General features: G+C 34.3%; 1 protein-coding gene across 1 annotated transcript; it reads right to left on the bottom strand.

Annotated features, from left to right (window-relative positions):
• Nucleotides 1–7,197: 7,197 nt before the first annotated feature.
• Nucleotides 7,198–12,604, bottom strand: LOC104113024 (protein PHOX1-like). The gene is made up of 3 exons (XM_009623098.4): nt 9,454–12,604; nt 9,123–9,360; nt 7,198–7,868 (listed from the first exon to the last, which is right to left on the bottom strand). The coding sequence occupies exons 1-2, from the start codon at nt 11,705–11,707 to the stop codon at nt 9,212–9,214; spliced, it is 2,403 nt and encodes an 800-aa protein (XP_009621393.1). The 5' UTR covers nt 11,708–12,604; the 3' UTR covers nt 7,198–7,868; nt 9,123–9,211.
• Nucleotides 12,605–13,678: the final 1,074 nt, after the last annotated feature.

The raw sequence follows: 13,678 nt of genomic DNA, 5'->3' as shown, positions 1-13,678 counted from the left end.
TTGATATTTTTAAGGCAAAAGCGAAGGAATGACGTTATATTAGCTTTCCAATTACTGTTTCTTTAGAAAAACTATTGCAGTAGAAACTGCTGTTTCCTTTAAAAATGTATACCTATTTAATTGTTTTCAATAAAATTTAAAAGGAGAAACTAATTTGACCTAAACTAACTAATTTGTCCTAAAGCTGCTACATGATATTTTATTCACGCAATACTTGGCAAAATCTCAGAACTTGACTTTTTTTTAAAAATAATAGATAGATTAATGTACTTAGGCAATTGATTGAGATGTTCAACTCAAGTTTGGTTACAAAAGTGTTGGTGTCAAAAAGAAGTACAGAATAAAACAATTGTTATAAAATAAAAACTGTAAAGTAAATAAATCGAATACAAGTATAAAGAGAGATTGATATATTATTCAACTTTAAACTCATGTACATAATGAACTGAAAACTCCTTTATTTATAGAAGAAAGGAAGCAATTGCGAGGCTTTTCTTGAGCTGCTTGTAAGCTGTCTGCATGAGCTGCTTACAACCTGCCTGTTTAATAAGAAGCTGCTGCAAATTATTTCATTAAGTTGCTTGCAACCTGCCTGTATCAGTTGCTTGTAGAAAAACTTCAATAGAGTACCAAACGGATAATCTTCTTCAGGAAGATTATCTATAGCGGAGTAATAAGTGGACATCCATAATACAATTATTTTCATAACACTCCCACTTGGATATTCATTAAAAGATATTGTGTCTCGTTAAAACCTTACTAGGAAAAATCCAGTGAAAAAAATCCTAGTGAAGGAAAAAGAGTACACATATTTAGTAATACGCATTTCTAGCTGCCTCATTAAAAATCTTACAAGAAAAACCCCATGGGAAAAACCTTAGTAAGGGAAAAAGAGTACAGCGCGTATTTTACTCCCCATGATGAAAACCTTATTTCAAATATTTGAGTCTCCGCATTCCAATCTTATATACCATCTTCTCAAAAGTTGAAGTTGACAAAGATTTAGTGAACAAATCTGTTGGATTGTCATTTGAACGGATTTGTTGCACATCGATGTCACCATTCTTCTGAAAATTATGTGTGTAGAATAATTTTGGTGAAATGTGTTTCGTTTTATCTCCCTTTAATTGGGCTATGCATGCAGGATTGTCTTCGTATAAAATTATGGATCTTTTATCACATTCCAAACCACATTTTTCTTGAATAAAATGAATCATTGATCTCAACCATACGCATTCCATACTTGCTTCATGAATAGCTATTATCTCAGCATGATTTGAAGAAGTAGCAGCAATAGATTGCTTTGTGAATCGCCATGATGTGACAGTACCTCCACATATAAACACATACACGATTTGAGATCGAGCTTTATGGAGATCGTATAAATAACTTGCATCTGCATAACCAATACGATCTGCACCAACTTTGTTAGCATTAGCAAGATACATAAGTGCACCAATTGCATTGAGATAGAGTATTTCAGGACCAAGTAATTCCTCATCCTCTTCTGGAGGTCGGAACGGATCCTTATTCACTTCAAGTGATCGAACACCCATTGGTGTACTTAATGGGTACGCTTTGTCCATGTAAAAGCATTTAAAGACCCTTTCTATATAAGCAGATTGATGGATAAAGATCTCGTCTGCTAAATATTCAATTTGCAGACCAAGACAAAATTTTATTTTTCCAAGATCTTTCATCTCAAATTCTTTCTTAAGATATTCAATTGCCTTTTGGAGCTCTTCTGGAGTTCCAACAAGATTTATGTCATCAACATAAACAACAAGTATAACAAATTATGATGCCATTTTCTTTATAAAAATACATGGACAAATAACATCATTTATGTAATCTTCTTTCAGCAAATATGCATTGAGGCGATTATATCACATGCACCCAGATTGATTTAAACCGTACAAAAATCTTTGTAATCTGATTGAGTACATTTCACCATACTTTGAAATATATGCTTCAGGCATTTTAAATCTTTCAAGGATTTTCATATAGACTTAATCAAATGAGTCGTATAGGTTATGACTTGCATTTAGATGGCATGACATCTTCAGGTGTCTGGACTACAGGTCTGATCCTCACAATCTTATACAATATTGTGAACTATATTGATATATCGTCGACGATCATTTTGCATCGGTTCTTAAGAGACATAACTTGTTGAGATCTCATCACTTTTTTTATTTTCAGTTACCTGAACTTCTTCTGGAGTTTCATAAAATGTTATGTCGTGGGCTCTTTTAGAGCTCATTTCCTCCTCATTTTGATCATTTTCTCCTATTATTTTTCAAGGATTGTTACCTTTGGAATCGATCGGTTTACTACGCTTCATGCGTGCAATAAACTTTATCCTTCAGGGACTTTAATTTTAATAGGAGCATTTGCAGCTGAAATATGATATTTAATTTTGGATCACCAAATGCTTCTGGCATTTTGACTTGAATTATCTTCTAAGTGAGGATCATATTAATGATAATTCGATTCATATAGCCTATTTTTCAGCTGTTTATTCCATCCCCCAAATGTTAGAAAAACTAACACATATCCCCAATTTTCTTTGGGAAACCTATCTTTGTGCATTGTGGTAGAGAAATTAATCATATACCACACATCAAAAGTTATTAGATAGTAAAAATATTTGGTTTCTGATCTTAAACCAATTGTGAGGGGAGGACTTATCATATTTTGTTGGTGTGATGCATACAAGTGCTGCTGTATGCAATTTAGAAAATCTTAGACCAACACATGAAGTTTTGTTTCTCATAAGCAATAGTTTAGCCATTAATATGAGGTATTCAATGCTAAACCAGCTTGGATATAAACCAGCTTTATCAAGATGAACCTCTTGATTTCATAATCTGAAAATTATGCTCTTAATTGAGAAAAGCAATTTCAAATGTCAAACTGCAGGTTGACAATAATCGCGCGTGTAACCATCTCATATATGCATCTATAAGTGGTTCACATGATAGGTGTATGATCCCATATTCACCTTTTATATATTTCTGAACTAGGGGTTTTAGTCCCGACTTTAGCTAGTATAATCATATTATTATGAGAACAAGCAACACAAGAGAATTCTTGAAGAATCTTCTAGTTCTTCAATATATACTTGTCAAAATTCTCAATTAGCTCATCATATTTAAACCATATGGCAAATAAAATTTTTTACTTTATTATGGCATGTGCTATCTTTTATTCACCTTTTATATATTTCAGAATTAGGGGTTTTAGTCTCAACTTTAGCTAGTATAATCATATTATTATGAGAACAAGCAACACAAGAGAATTCTTGAAGAATTTTCTAGTTCTTCAATATATGCTTGTCAAAATTCTCAATTAGCTCATCATATTTAAACCAGATGGCAAATAAAAACTTCCACTTTATTATGGCATGTGCTATCTTTTAGTAAACTTCTGGTTTACTATGGCATAAATTTTTATATCAACAAACTTCTGATTTACTGTGGCTACTTTTGTATCAGTAAATTTCTGATTTACTATAGCTACTTTTGCCTCAGTAAAAAATTTTGGTTTACTATGACTGCTACGTGATGTAGTACAAATTAAAGAATAAGGCGGGTAACTTCTCACATACATATTTACCTTCTATGATTGTGAAAACATGAAGATTTTCAATCTTTCAATCATTTGTAGTCTCCGTATGATTGTCATTTGTATTAGTAAACTCCGGGTTTATCATAACATATGTTTTGACCACAATAATGACAAATAAGTTCTTCGGGAGCCTTCAATTTATTGTCCACAATCAAATATTATTCAGATACTACTTGTGTCATGTGTCTTCTAGACAAATAGTTAGCTCTTCAGGAGCTTTTGATAAATTTTGTACTACCAAATATTGCTCAGACACTTCTGGTGTCATGAGAGAAAATGATAATCAAATGAACAATATAAAGTAATTGTTTAAGCACAAGAAAATACCTCTTCATAATATTTTCCTACTTCAAGAGCAAATTTAAAATACGAAATATTGAGTATATATTCTCTCAATCATATTAACTTTTCTGGAGGTGAATTGTAATATATTTACATCAAGAGCACGTTCATATTTATGACTTTATTAATATTATCACATTCACTTCAGGGAATGGATTAATATTTATCAAAGATTCTCATCATTTAGGAAATCAAACATAATTATCTGAACGCGCATTAATCGCATCAAATTGTGATGCTTCAACCTCTTTTAAAATATTTACTACTTCAGGAACAAATCGAGGCGTGCATGTAATGTATAGAATATTTCTCTAGCTTATCTTTAATTGTAACCATAGAAAGTCTAAATTATCACTTCTGGTGGTCATAGGCATATACCACTTCTGGTGGTTAACAAAATTTAGTTACGATGAGATATACGAAACATAACCACTTTTGGTGGTTGTATATTTCTTACAAACTCTGCTGGAGTTTAAGTGGATCTAACAATGTTATCCACTTTGTAATCCTTTATTAAGATAATTAGGATGAAAACAAATACCAAAATAGGTACTGTATACGTAACATATAACCAAGCAAGCGATGATAAAGATATTAAAATATAAGCAAAAAGCTTAAATTAATTTATGCAAATTTGGCCACTCCAGATGTAAGTGATATCTACATCACTACTGCCAAAAAGAAAAACTAACCACCTCAATAATATAATATGCCTTATGATACTCGGAATGAATAAGATCTAACCACGGACATAAGAGTGTCTCTTTACATCGGAGATGAACACATCTCAAGGATATAATCTGCCTTATGATGCTCGGAATGAACAAGATCTAACCACGGACATAAGAGTGTTTCCTTACATCGGAGATGAACACTGAAATAGAAATTAAATTCGAAGTAAGTGCTCAAATGGTAGAGTCTAGTGCTGATAACGTGTTATAAAATAAAAATTATAAAGTAAATAAATCGAAGACAAGTATAGAGAGAGATTGATATATTATTCAACTTCAAACTCATGTACATAATGAACTGAAAACTCCTCTATTTATAGAAGAAAGGAAGTAGCCGCGAGGCTTTTCAGGAAGCAGCTGCGAGGCTTTTCAGGAAGTAACTGCGAGGCTTTTCTTGAGTTGTTTGTAAGATGTATGCATGAGCTGCTTGCAACCTGCCTATTTAATAAGAAGCTGTTGCAAATTATTTCATTGAGTTGCTTGCAACCTGTCTGCATCAGCTGCTTGTAGATAAACTTCAATAGAGTACCAAACAGATAATTTTCTTCAGGAAAATTATTTATAGCGAAGTAATAAGTGGACATCCATAATATAATTATTTTCATAACAGCAATAAAGGTATTCTTATTTCAAGTCATTGATTTTTCTCTTTGGCGATCGTTAAAATGTGTTGTTGTTCGAGACTAGCAACAACCTTTCAAATCTTCCCTATTGGTTTAGAGCTTCTTTGACCTATGAGATTAAAACTTTCTTTTTTTTTATTAAAAAAGCACTTCTTTTAGTAATTTGAGTTGTCCGGCCAAGATAGAGAAATACTTTTGAACAGTAGCAAGAAGTAGTTTTTTTATTTTTCAGCAAATTCTAGCTTCTTCCAAAAAAAACAGAAGTAAAAAATTAATTTTTTAAGATAAAAATATCCTTATTCTAATTTTATATTTCCCAAAGTATCTCTCATCAATTTTACTTTTCCCTTTTCTTTTTTGTTTCTACAATCCCTTTCTTCTCTTTTTTATTTTTATTGTAGTTTTAATCTACTCCTTCTATTCCTCTTTGGAAAAGTCTCTCTAATAGATTTCTTCTTTTACATAGCGAGTATATATTTGATTCATACTGATGTATTTTTTTTTTACTGGTATAATTTGATATATTTAAATTATATACATAATAAGTAATACCACAAACCCAATTTTTAAAAATCCTAGCTTTCTTAGCATGATATTGAAAAATCTCCGACTTCCCCATAGCTCCGGTAGCAATATCAATTTCGAAGGAACTGGGATAATTTTATTTTATATTGATTGAATTTTTTAATATATATTATTATTTTATACTTTATTATTATTTTTTATTACTGGAAGGTACTTTTTGGAAAGATTGGTCAATAAAGTACTTGGCTCTTATTGATAGCCAATTTAGTCCCTCTCTTAATTGTTTCATTTTGTTACGCTTATTCTGTAAAGTTTTCATTTTTTGAAATATTCAACGGCTTCTTTCCCCGGCAGATATATGTGGTATTAATGTTATAGTTACTCATGTTTATTTCTTTGGACAAACAAGTTAATTTTAGTAGATGAGTGATTAATGATAATTCCATCATCATTCAAAAAAATTCACCCATTTATAGCAAAAGGAAAAAGAAAAAGACAAATGAAGGTTGGTAAAAAAACAAACATTTGTCGAGTTTCATTTTTTCTGTTCAAGAATGGATCAATAATACAAAATAGAGAGTGTTGAGGTAAACATCCAAAAACAAAACTAAACATCCAAATATTCTAAAACTAAACACCCCACCTCAATGCCGCCTCGAAACATGAGCCCAAGAGGGTGTCATCCCAAGTTCTTGAGCTGACAAGTGAGACTTGCTCAGTTGGTAAAGCACCTCTACCCACGACTGTTAAATTCTGGATTCGAGTCACGCTGAATGGGAGGTGTGGAAACACTACCAATTCTCCTAAATTGTGAGGGATTTTTTTTATAAAAAAAAAAAAAAAAAAGGTTGTTGAGCCTCAGATATTAAAAAAAAGAGCATCATTGATCTCACCATCATGGTCTTTGATGAAGTTATATCCTATTATGTTTCATGTTTTGCCTTAAGATTATTGGTGGTATTAAAGTTACTAGCTCGTTTGAGACAAGTTGTGGCATGCGTCCCAAAAAAGATGTATATTCCGAACATTTTGTCGTGGGTGCTACTAGAAAAAATTGTTATCTAGGCATAAAGGTAAGTGATAACTCTGACTCGTAATTAGTTTTCGATTGAATGCTGGATTTTGTATTGAGATATACATGCATATGAGAAAAGTGAATTTGAAGCTTTTCCTTTCTCATGAAAAATATTGAAGAGTATAGATCTGAAGCAGAAAAAGAGAGAACGAATGTCATGCGGATCGATTTACTCTTGAGACCTTCCTTCAAATATAAGCCGTCGTGATTTTTGTAGTCAAAGCAACTTCGTCACTTCCATATACCTAATGGATAACAATGCTTTCAGGGATTTCTTAAGGATGACAGAAAACAGAAAACTATAGGTGACAATTGTAAACAAGTCAAAACTGCAACAGTATACCTTCAATATTCATTTTGATGGTATTAACTGTGCAGTTTAAATACAAATGAGGTGTTTGCCAAGAGTGGTATTACCTCCTAACCAACAATCTGGACATCATACACAAGTGGGGTCTGGGGAGGGTAGTATGTATGCAGACCTTATCCCTACCTTTAATAAGGTAGAGAGGCTATTTTCGGAAGACACTCAGCTCAGAAATCTGGACATTATACAAGTACACTAATTAACTCACATATATGTTACATCAACATGATGCAAGTAACTCTATCTAAGACACTAATAGTGACAACTACTAAAAAAGAACAAAAGGCCAACTGAAACAGAATAGTACAAGCCAAGAAAGGAATTACCATAAGAAAAGAATGCCTTAGGACCCTTCCATGAGCCAAAGGAGAATAACTAAAAACTACTGAAGCGATTCACCACTGCCTTTGAGGAACCGCTACACTGGGCAAGACGACGAGGAGTAGGCAAAAATAAAGAAAAAGAGATTTCTGCCTCTTCATCTCTTTGTGAATGAAAAACAGGTAATGCACAATCCAAGTGTCGCAAAGGTCCAAATTCCAAAACCTGTATTAACAGCTGATGCACGTAAATCCCTGCAGAAAAAATAGATCCAGCACCTCTCAGATAAAGCAAGAAGACAAAGAAAGTAACAATGTTATCATATTAAAGACAGTTGAGGTTGCTCCAGTGGCGAGAACACTCTAATTCCAACAAAGAGGTTGGAAGTTCGAGTCATCAAGGGAACAAAATGGGAAAGTCGCACACTGTTGTTTATGTAGAGTGGTTTTGGAGGCAGGGGCTGGAGTTTACTATGTCAAGAAAAGGGGAAAAAGAAGGAATCAGCACAGCATTCCATGCTAATAAATGAGCTAACCTTACTTGATATTTCATTTACAAGTGTCAGTATTAATGCGGTGAAACCTCAGCGAAGTTCTCAATACAATCAGCTTTTTACCAAGAAATTATGCACAGACAACTGTTAAACGCTTTTTCAGTGAAGATTTCACGGAAGGTGCAAGACTTTTCATGACGTACATGACCCTTATTATGAGGGTACCTGTCAATGAACACTAGCAAGGGTGATGTAGTAGGTTCATAGTTTTGGAGTCCTGTTCAATAGATTCACGGCAGTGCGGGATAAACGTCTAGCAATCAGAGAGATGTATTTTGGTGACTGTGTAGGACAATCATACACTTACACACGAAGAAAACAATTATAAGCTAACGTCAGTCATTGGTTAATGATGCTTCTTATCCATCTATAAATAGGTAGTCATCTAATCCTCGAGGAACGCCATCCAATTCTCCCTTACAAACTAGCAGAGTGAAGTGTTATTTCCTGAGAAAATCTTTTAGCTCTAGATTGAAGTGTTTAACAGGTCACAAAATACGGAAAAAGCTGAACTTGTAAACACCAGGCTACTTCCACAAATATGTGAACTCAATGGAAAGGAAAACCATAAAAGTAACAAAACGTCTTTCTGGCTATAGGAATCTATGTCGGAAAATCGTTATTCAATTTCTTTGCCACATGAAGGAACTTTTGCAGGTATTGGACCATATTTTTTGCACGGATGTGTAAAGTGCTAATTCATAGAATCAAGTATTACTGCAGCCTGACAACTCCAAGACTAGAGTAATAGACTTTAAAGCACAATCTGAAGAACTAAATGAGCTGAAAAAGGGTCTGAAAGGGGTCTAGAACTTGGAGATGTTGAGATCAAAAAATAAACCCGCTAGGGGAAAACTAATCTTTCCCCACCTACCTAGGGAATAAACAGAAGACACTAATCTGATTAAACAGAATTGGTACAAATGAATGCCTCTGTTAATGAAAGGATATTTACCTTCCCAGTGAGTATAAGCACAGACTAGGTGCAACAGCAGCGGTAATAGCGAGTTTCTTTCTTGATTCCTCTGACACCATAACAAGACCTCATGCTAATTCAAGGGCATGATACAGCTTGGAAACTCGTCGACGAAGCAATGGTTCCAACCTGAAAGAAGGTACGCCTCTTTCCCACCTTCTTGCTTCATACATCTCATTCCATGCCTGTACAATTTCATCAATATTGAATCCCAGCCCTACAACACAACGAATGTCAGAGACATTTGAAATGATTTTAAAAAAAGCCAATGAAGAGTAAACAAGTTTAAGGTAATATTTTCCAGTTTCACCTTCTGTTGCAGTACCGTTGGAACAATGATTCTTTATCATAACAGCAATATCTGTTGGAGAAGCTCCGGCGAATTCAAATTTTTCAACAGCAACTTCCAATGATTCATGCCAGAGCGGAAGCCCGAGTTTGAACTCCATAAGTGATCGTTCGTATAGCATTGTACCCCATAGTAAATTTATCTGAGACCTCATGTTTGCAGCTTGCTCAGTAGCTTCACCTGCAGATATTCCTTTGAGAAAATTCTCCGACTTCATCTGCTGCGAAAGGATTTTATCGGGACTTGATAATTCGTTGAGACGCTGCTCCTCTGCGTCCTCCCACATCTGCATACCTCTTTCCATATTTTCCTCAGCACTGTTGTAAAGATGCAGAACTTCTGTAGAAGGCCAAGAATCCAAATCGACACCAGTGCTAATCGCATAATACCAAGAAAGTTTTGCTTGCTCAAACTGTTGCTGCCCCAGAGCAAGAATACCTTCATAAAAATTTGGTTTGATCTTCAGTGCCTCTTCATATCTCTCTTCTGCTTTTGAATATTCCTTTTGAGCCCAATCATAAGCAAATTTTACCTGTGCAAGCAAAGATTCTCCGGAACTATCTTCTTTCAAATAGACCCTTTTTCGCGCCCTGGACATATGAACATTACCCCAGTTGAACAATGCCAAAGCAGCCATCTCCTGAAATGTTTCTCCGGCTGTGCTGAAAAGGCATTGAGCTTCTTCACTTGTGACTGCCTCTTCCAAAGCCTCAGAGTATAGCTTCATTCCGACTTCATGGAGATCCAGATAAGCATCGGACTCAAATCCAACATAGTTCTTGAACAAATTAGAGAACTGGAAGATCCAATCATCAATACAAACTGGTCCATTTTCCTTGCTTTTTTCAACATACCCATTTTCAACAATCTGATTATGTCGTGCGCTGTATTTATGTTCGTCTTCCTCCCTTTTGATCTTCTCATAGAACGGATCCTGCTCCGGATTAACTTCCACGATATAGAGTCTTACTGAACCATGTTGACCAGAAGCTTCGGCCCATCTTAACTCCTCATTTGTCGTCACTGTAACCAGGTCACCTTCTTGGTCCCTATACTTGATTAGGACTGCTTTTAAGTTTGGGAAACGATCACCTATGACCTCCCTCAGTGTCAAGATGCTGCAGTTCAGGGGAACTTGAGCCCACCTTATGTCTTCCCCAAATACTAATTTCACTGTTCTTTTTGGCTCTTCTTCTGTGGTACGACTGATAATTTCCTCCACCACCAATTTATCTTCAGTTTTCCTCTCCTCATTGTCCTCATCTTTATTATCCTCCTGCCTATCCTTGGCCTTATTTACCTCGATCTCGTCCTTACTCTTCTTTTCCTTACTCTTGTCCTTAGCTTTCTTTCTGTTGGTCTTGTTCTCAGCTTTCTTCCCCTCCATCTTGTCGTCAATCTTTTCTTCCTGAGTCTGATCTTTATCCTTATTTTCTTCAATCCTAATCTCAAGCTTCATCTCCTCGACTTTCCCGTCCTTATTCTCAGCATTCTCTTTCTCGTTCCTGTTATCGGTTTGCTTTAAATCGATTTGGTTGTCTAATCCCTTTTCTTCAGCCTTGCCATTAACCATCTTCTCCTCTACTTTCTTGCTTTTCTTTTTTTGTGCCTTCTCTTTAGATGATTTCGACTGACTTGAAGCAAAAGGTAGTTCAACATATTCAGGTACCGGAATCAAATCTATAGGAACGTCATTCGCTCCAATGCCTTTTTGCTCAATGGTTGTTTTCACCCTCTCTGCAATCTCAATAGCCATGAGATTATTCGGTTCCATCTCCAGCACTCTATTAACATCTCTCTGTGCCAAATCCAACCTATTTAGCGCCTCATAACACCTAGCTCTTTTCATAAGTGCCTTGCTATATTTCGGTGTAACTTCAAGAGCCAAATTACACTCGTGGATCGCCCTAGGATATTCACTAAGTCCCATCTGCATATAACAAGCGGCTATATTACTACGAAGGTAGGATACGTCTATGTGGTTCCGCGGAAGCAATTTTATAGCTTTGTCATACTTCAGCATAGCTCCTTCATAATCCCTCTTTTGAAATAGCTTATTCCCCTCATCCTTAAGTTCATGAGACATAGCAATGAAAACTGCTGTGTCCTTATCAAATCGCCTCGGGCTATTATTTTCACCAACTTTGTTTTGCTTCATACTAGTATCACCAGATTTACCTCCTAATTTTTTTGACTTCTTCCAATCCTTTCCCATACTGAGCTTAACAATTCCAACTCTTTCAAACTATGTAGCTCAAAAACAACTTAAACTAATTTCTAAAATTAAACCCTCTCAATCCAATCAATAAACACACACACACACAAAAGTAACAGGACTTAACAACAACAACAACAACAGACCCCCCAGATAAGGAAATTCACCCTCGGCTCCAGAATGAAGGAAAGAAATAGTAGAAACAGGACTTAACTGGTAAAAAAGTTGAGTCTTTGTACCAGAATCCAACACAATAAAAAACAATCAAGAAAACCCCCAGATAAGGAAATTCACCAACCAAAACAAAGGTTAAAACCAGAACAATCCACCACAACCCAAACACCAATAAATCAAAAAAAATATCCAATCTTTTTTCTTAATATACCAAGAAATAGCTTAAAGAACTGAGCTTTAGCTCCTAAATCCAAAAGGGTCTTCTTTAGAATTTGTGTTTAGCACCAGTAAAGCAAAAAAATCCAAACTTTTCTCAAAATTCCAAGAAATAACTTATAGAACTGAGCTTTAGCCCCTAAATCCAAAAGGGTCTTCTTCAGAATTAAAAAAAACACAATAAAACAGTATAAATCCAGAATACTGAATTTATTCACAACAAACCCCAATTTAAGAAAAATATGAAGATAAACACCCCTTTATTCAGCTGCAAATAATTCTTCTCCTCAACCAAGATTCTTGCTTATTCTTTTTTTGTATTTTTTTCTTTTTTCTTTAATTTTGTGAATTGAGGAAATAATTAAAGAAAACTTATCTGCATATTTTCAGCTTGCTTTTGAACACCCTTCAAAATTTTCTTGCAGATTTCAAGAGGAAAATGCGTTGAGACTAATGTTTTTCTTTGGTTTTTTCACAAGGAATATATGTTTATGCAGAAATGAAAAAAAAAAATACCACCAATGCCTCCACCTGTTATTTAAGTTGGAAAAAAAAAAATTAAATTTAGAAAACAAAAATAGTAAGTAAAAAAGGGTGTCTTGTACCTTTACGCAAACGCCACAAAAAAGTGTGTCAAAATATTCAACAGTTAAATATTTTGTTATTTAGATTTGAGTTGATTTGTGTTTTGAAAAAAAAAAAGGAAAAAAGAAAGATTATGTTGATTTGTTTTTCTTTTCTGTAAACAGAGATTTACAATTATTATATTCTATATTCCGACAACTCCAACGTGGGTCCCACTAACCGTGTATTCCTAGATTGTGGGGAACGTTTGCAAAGAGTAAAAATGTAGGCAACTGTCTCTTCTGTTTTTTCCCTCTTTTTCTTTTCTTTTCTCCGCCCCACAAAAATCAATAAAATTCTTCTTTTTTTTATGTTAGAAATATTCACATTTTTTTGGTTTCTCATTCAGTGTTCACTGTTCAGTATTCGTTTTGCAGTTAGACTAATCCGAACTAGCTTCGAAAAGTTTCACTTTAAGAAATGCTCAACTTCCAAACTCAAAACCTCTAATTAAAAATTAAAAAATAATCGTTTACCTAAACTTTTCATTTGGATTAAATTTTACCTTACTGTCCCACAATTGTCAAATTAACAAAACAGTATAGAGGGATTTTCAGGAAATAGAGTTATCAAGTTGAGCTTGTTATTAAACGGAATGATAACCATTACAAAGATGTATATAGTTGACCAGTTGAATTTATCAATAATAGTTGATAATGTCTGTATTAGTTTCAATTAAAAATCTAATATAATATTTGAAGCATGTTATTTACAAATTAATCTATTATCTTTCTTTCTAATGATTTTCCGTGCAAGTAATTAATTAGTACTTGTCTTCAAATAGAGAGGTAAAATGCAATTCCACTTCTAAAATCTTGTGGGGAGACCATGTGTAAACGGCGCCCAAATTTATCTTTATATCATTCTAAATTAATCAATTTTGTCACCCATTATATTTTTGGTTCATTTGTATATACTTTTGCTATTAGAAATAATTAATCTCTTATTGCCCTTGCT

The sequence above is a fragment of the Nicotiana tomentosiformis genome, chromosome 11 (assembly GCF_000390325.3).
Source record: "Nicotiana tomentosiformis chromosome 11, ASM39032v3, whole genome shotgun sequence".
Taxonomy (NCBI): domain Eukaryota; kingdom Viridiplantae; phylum Streptophyta; class Magnoliopsida; order Solanales; family Solanaceae; genus Nicotiana; species Nicotiana tomentosiformis.
This window is presented reverse-complemented; position numbering and strand designations above follow the sequence as displayed.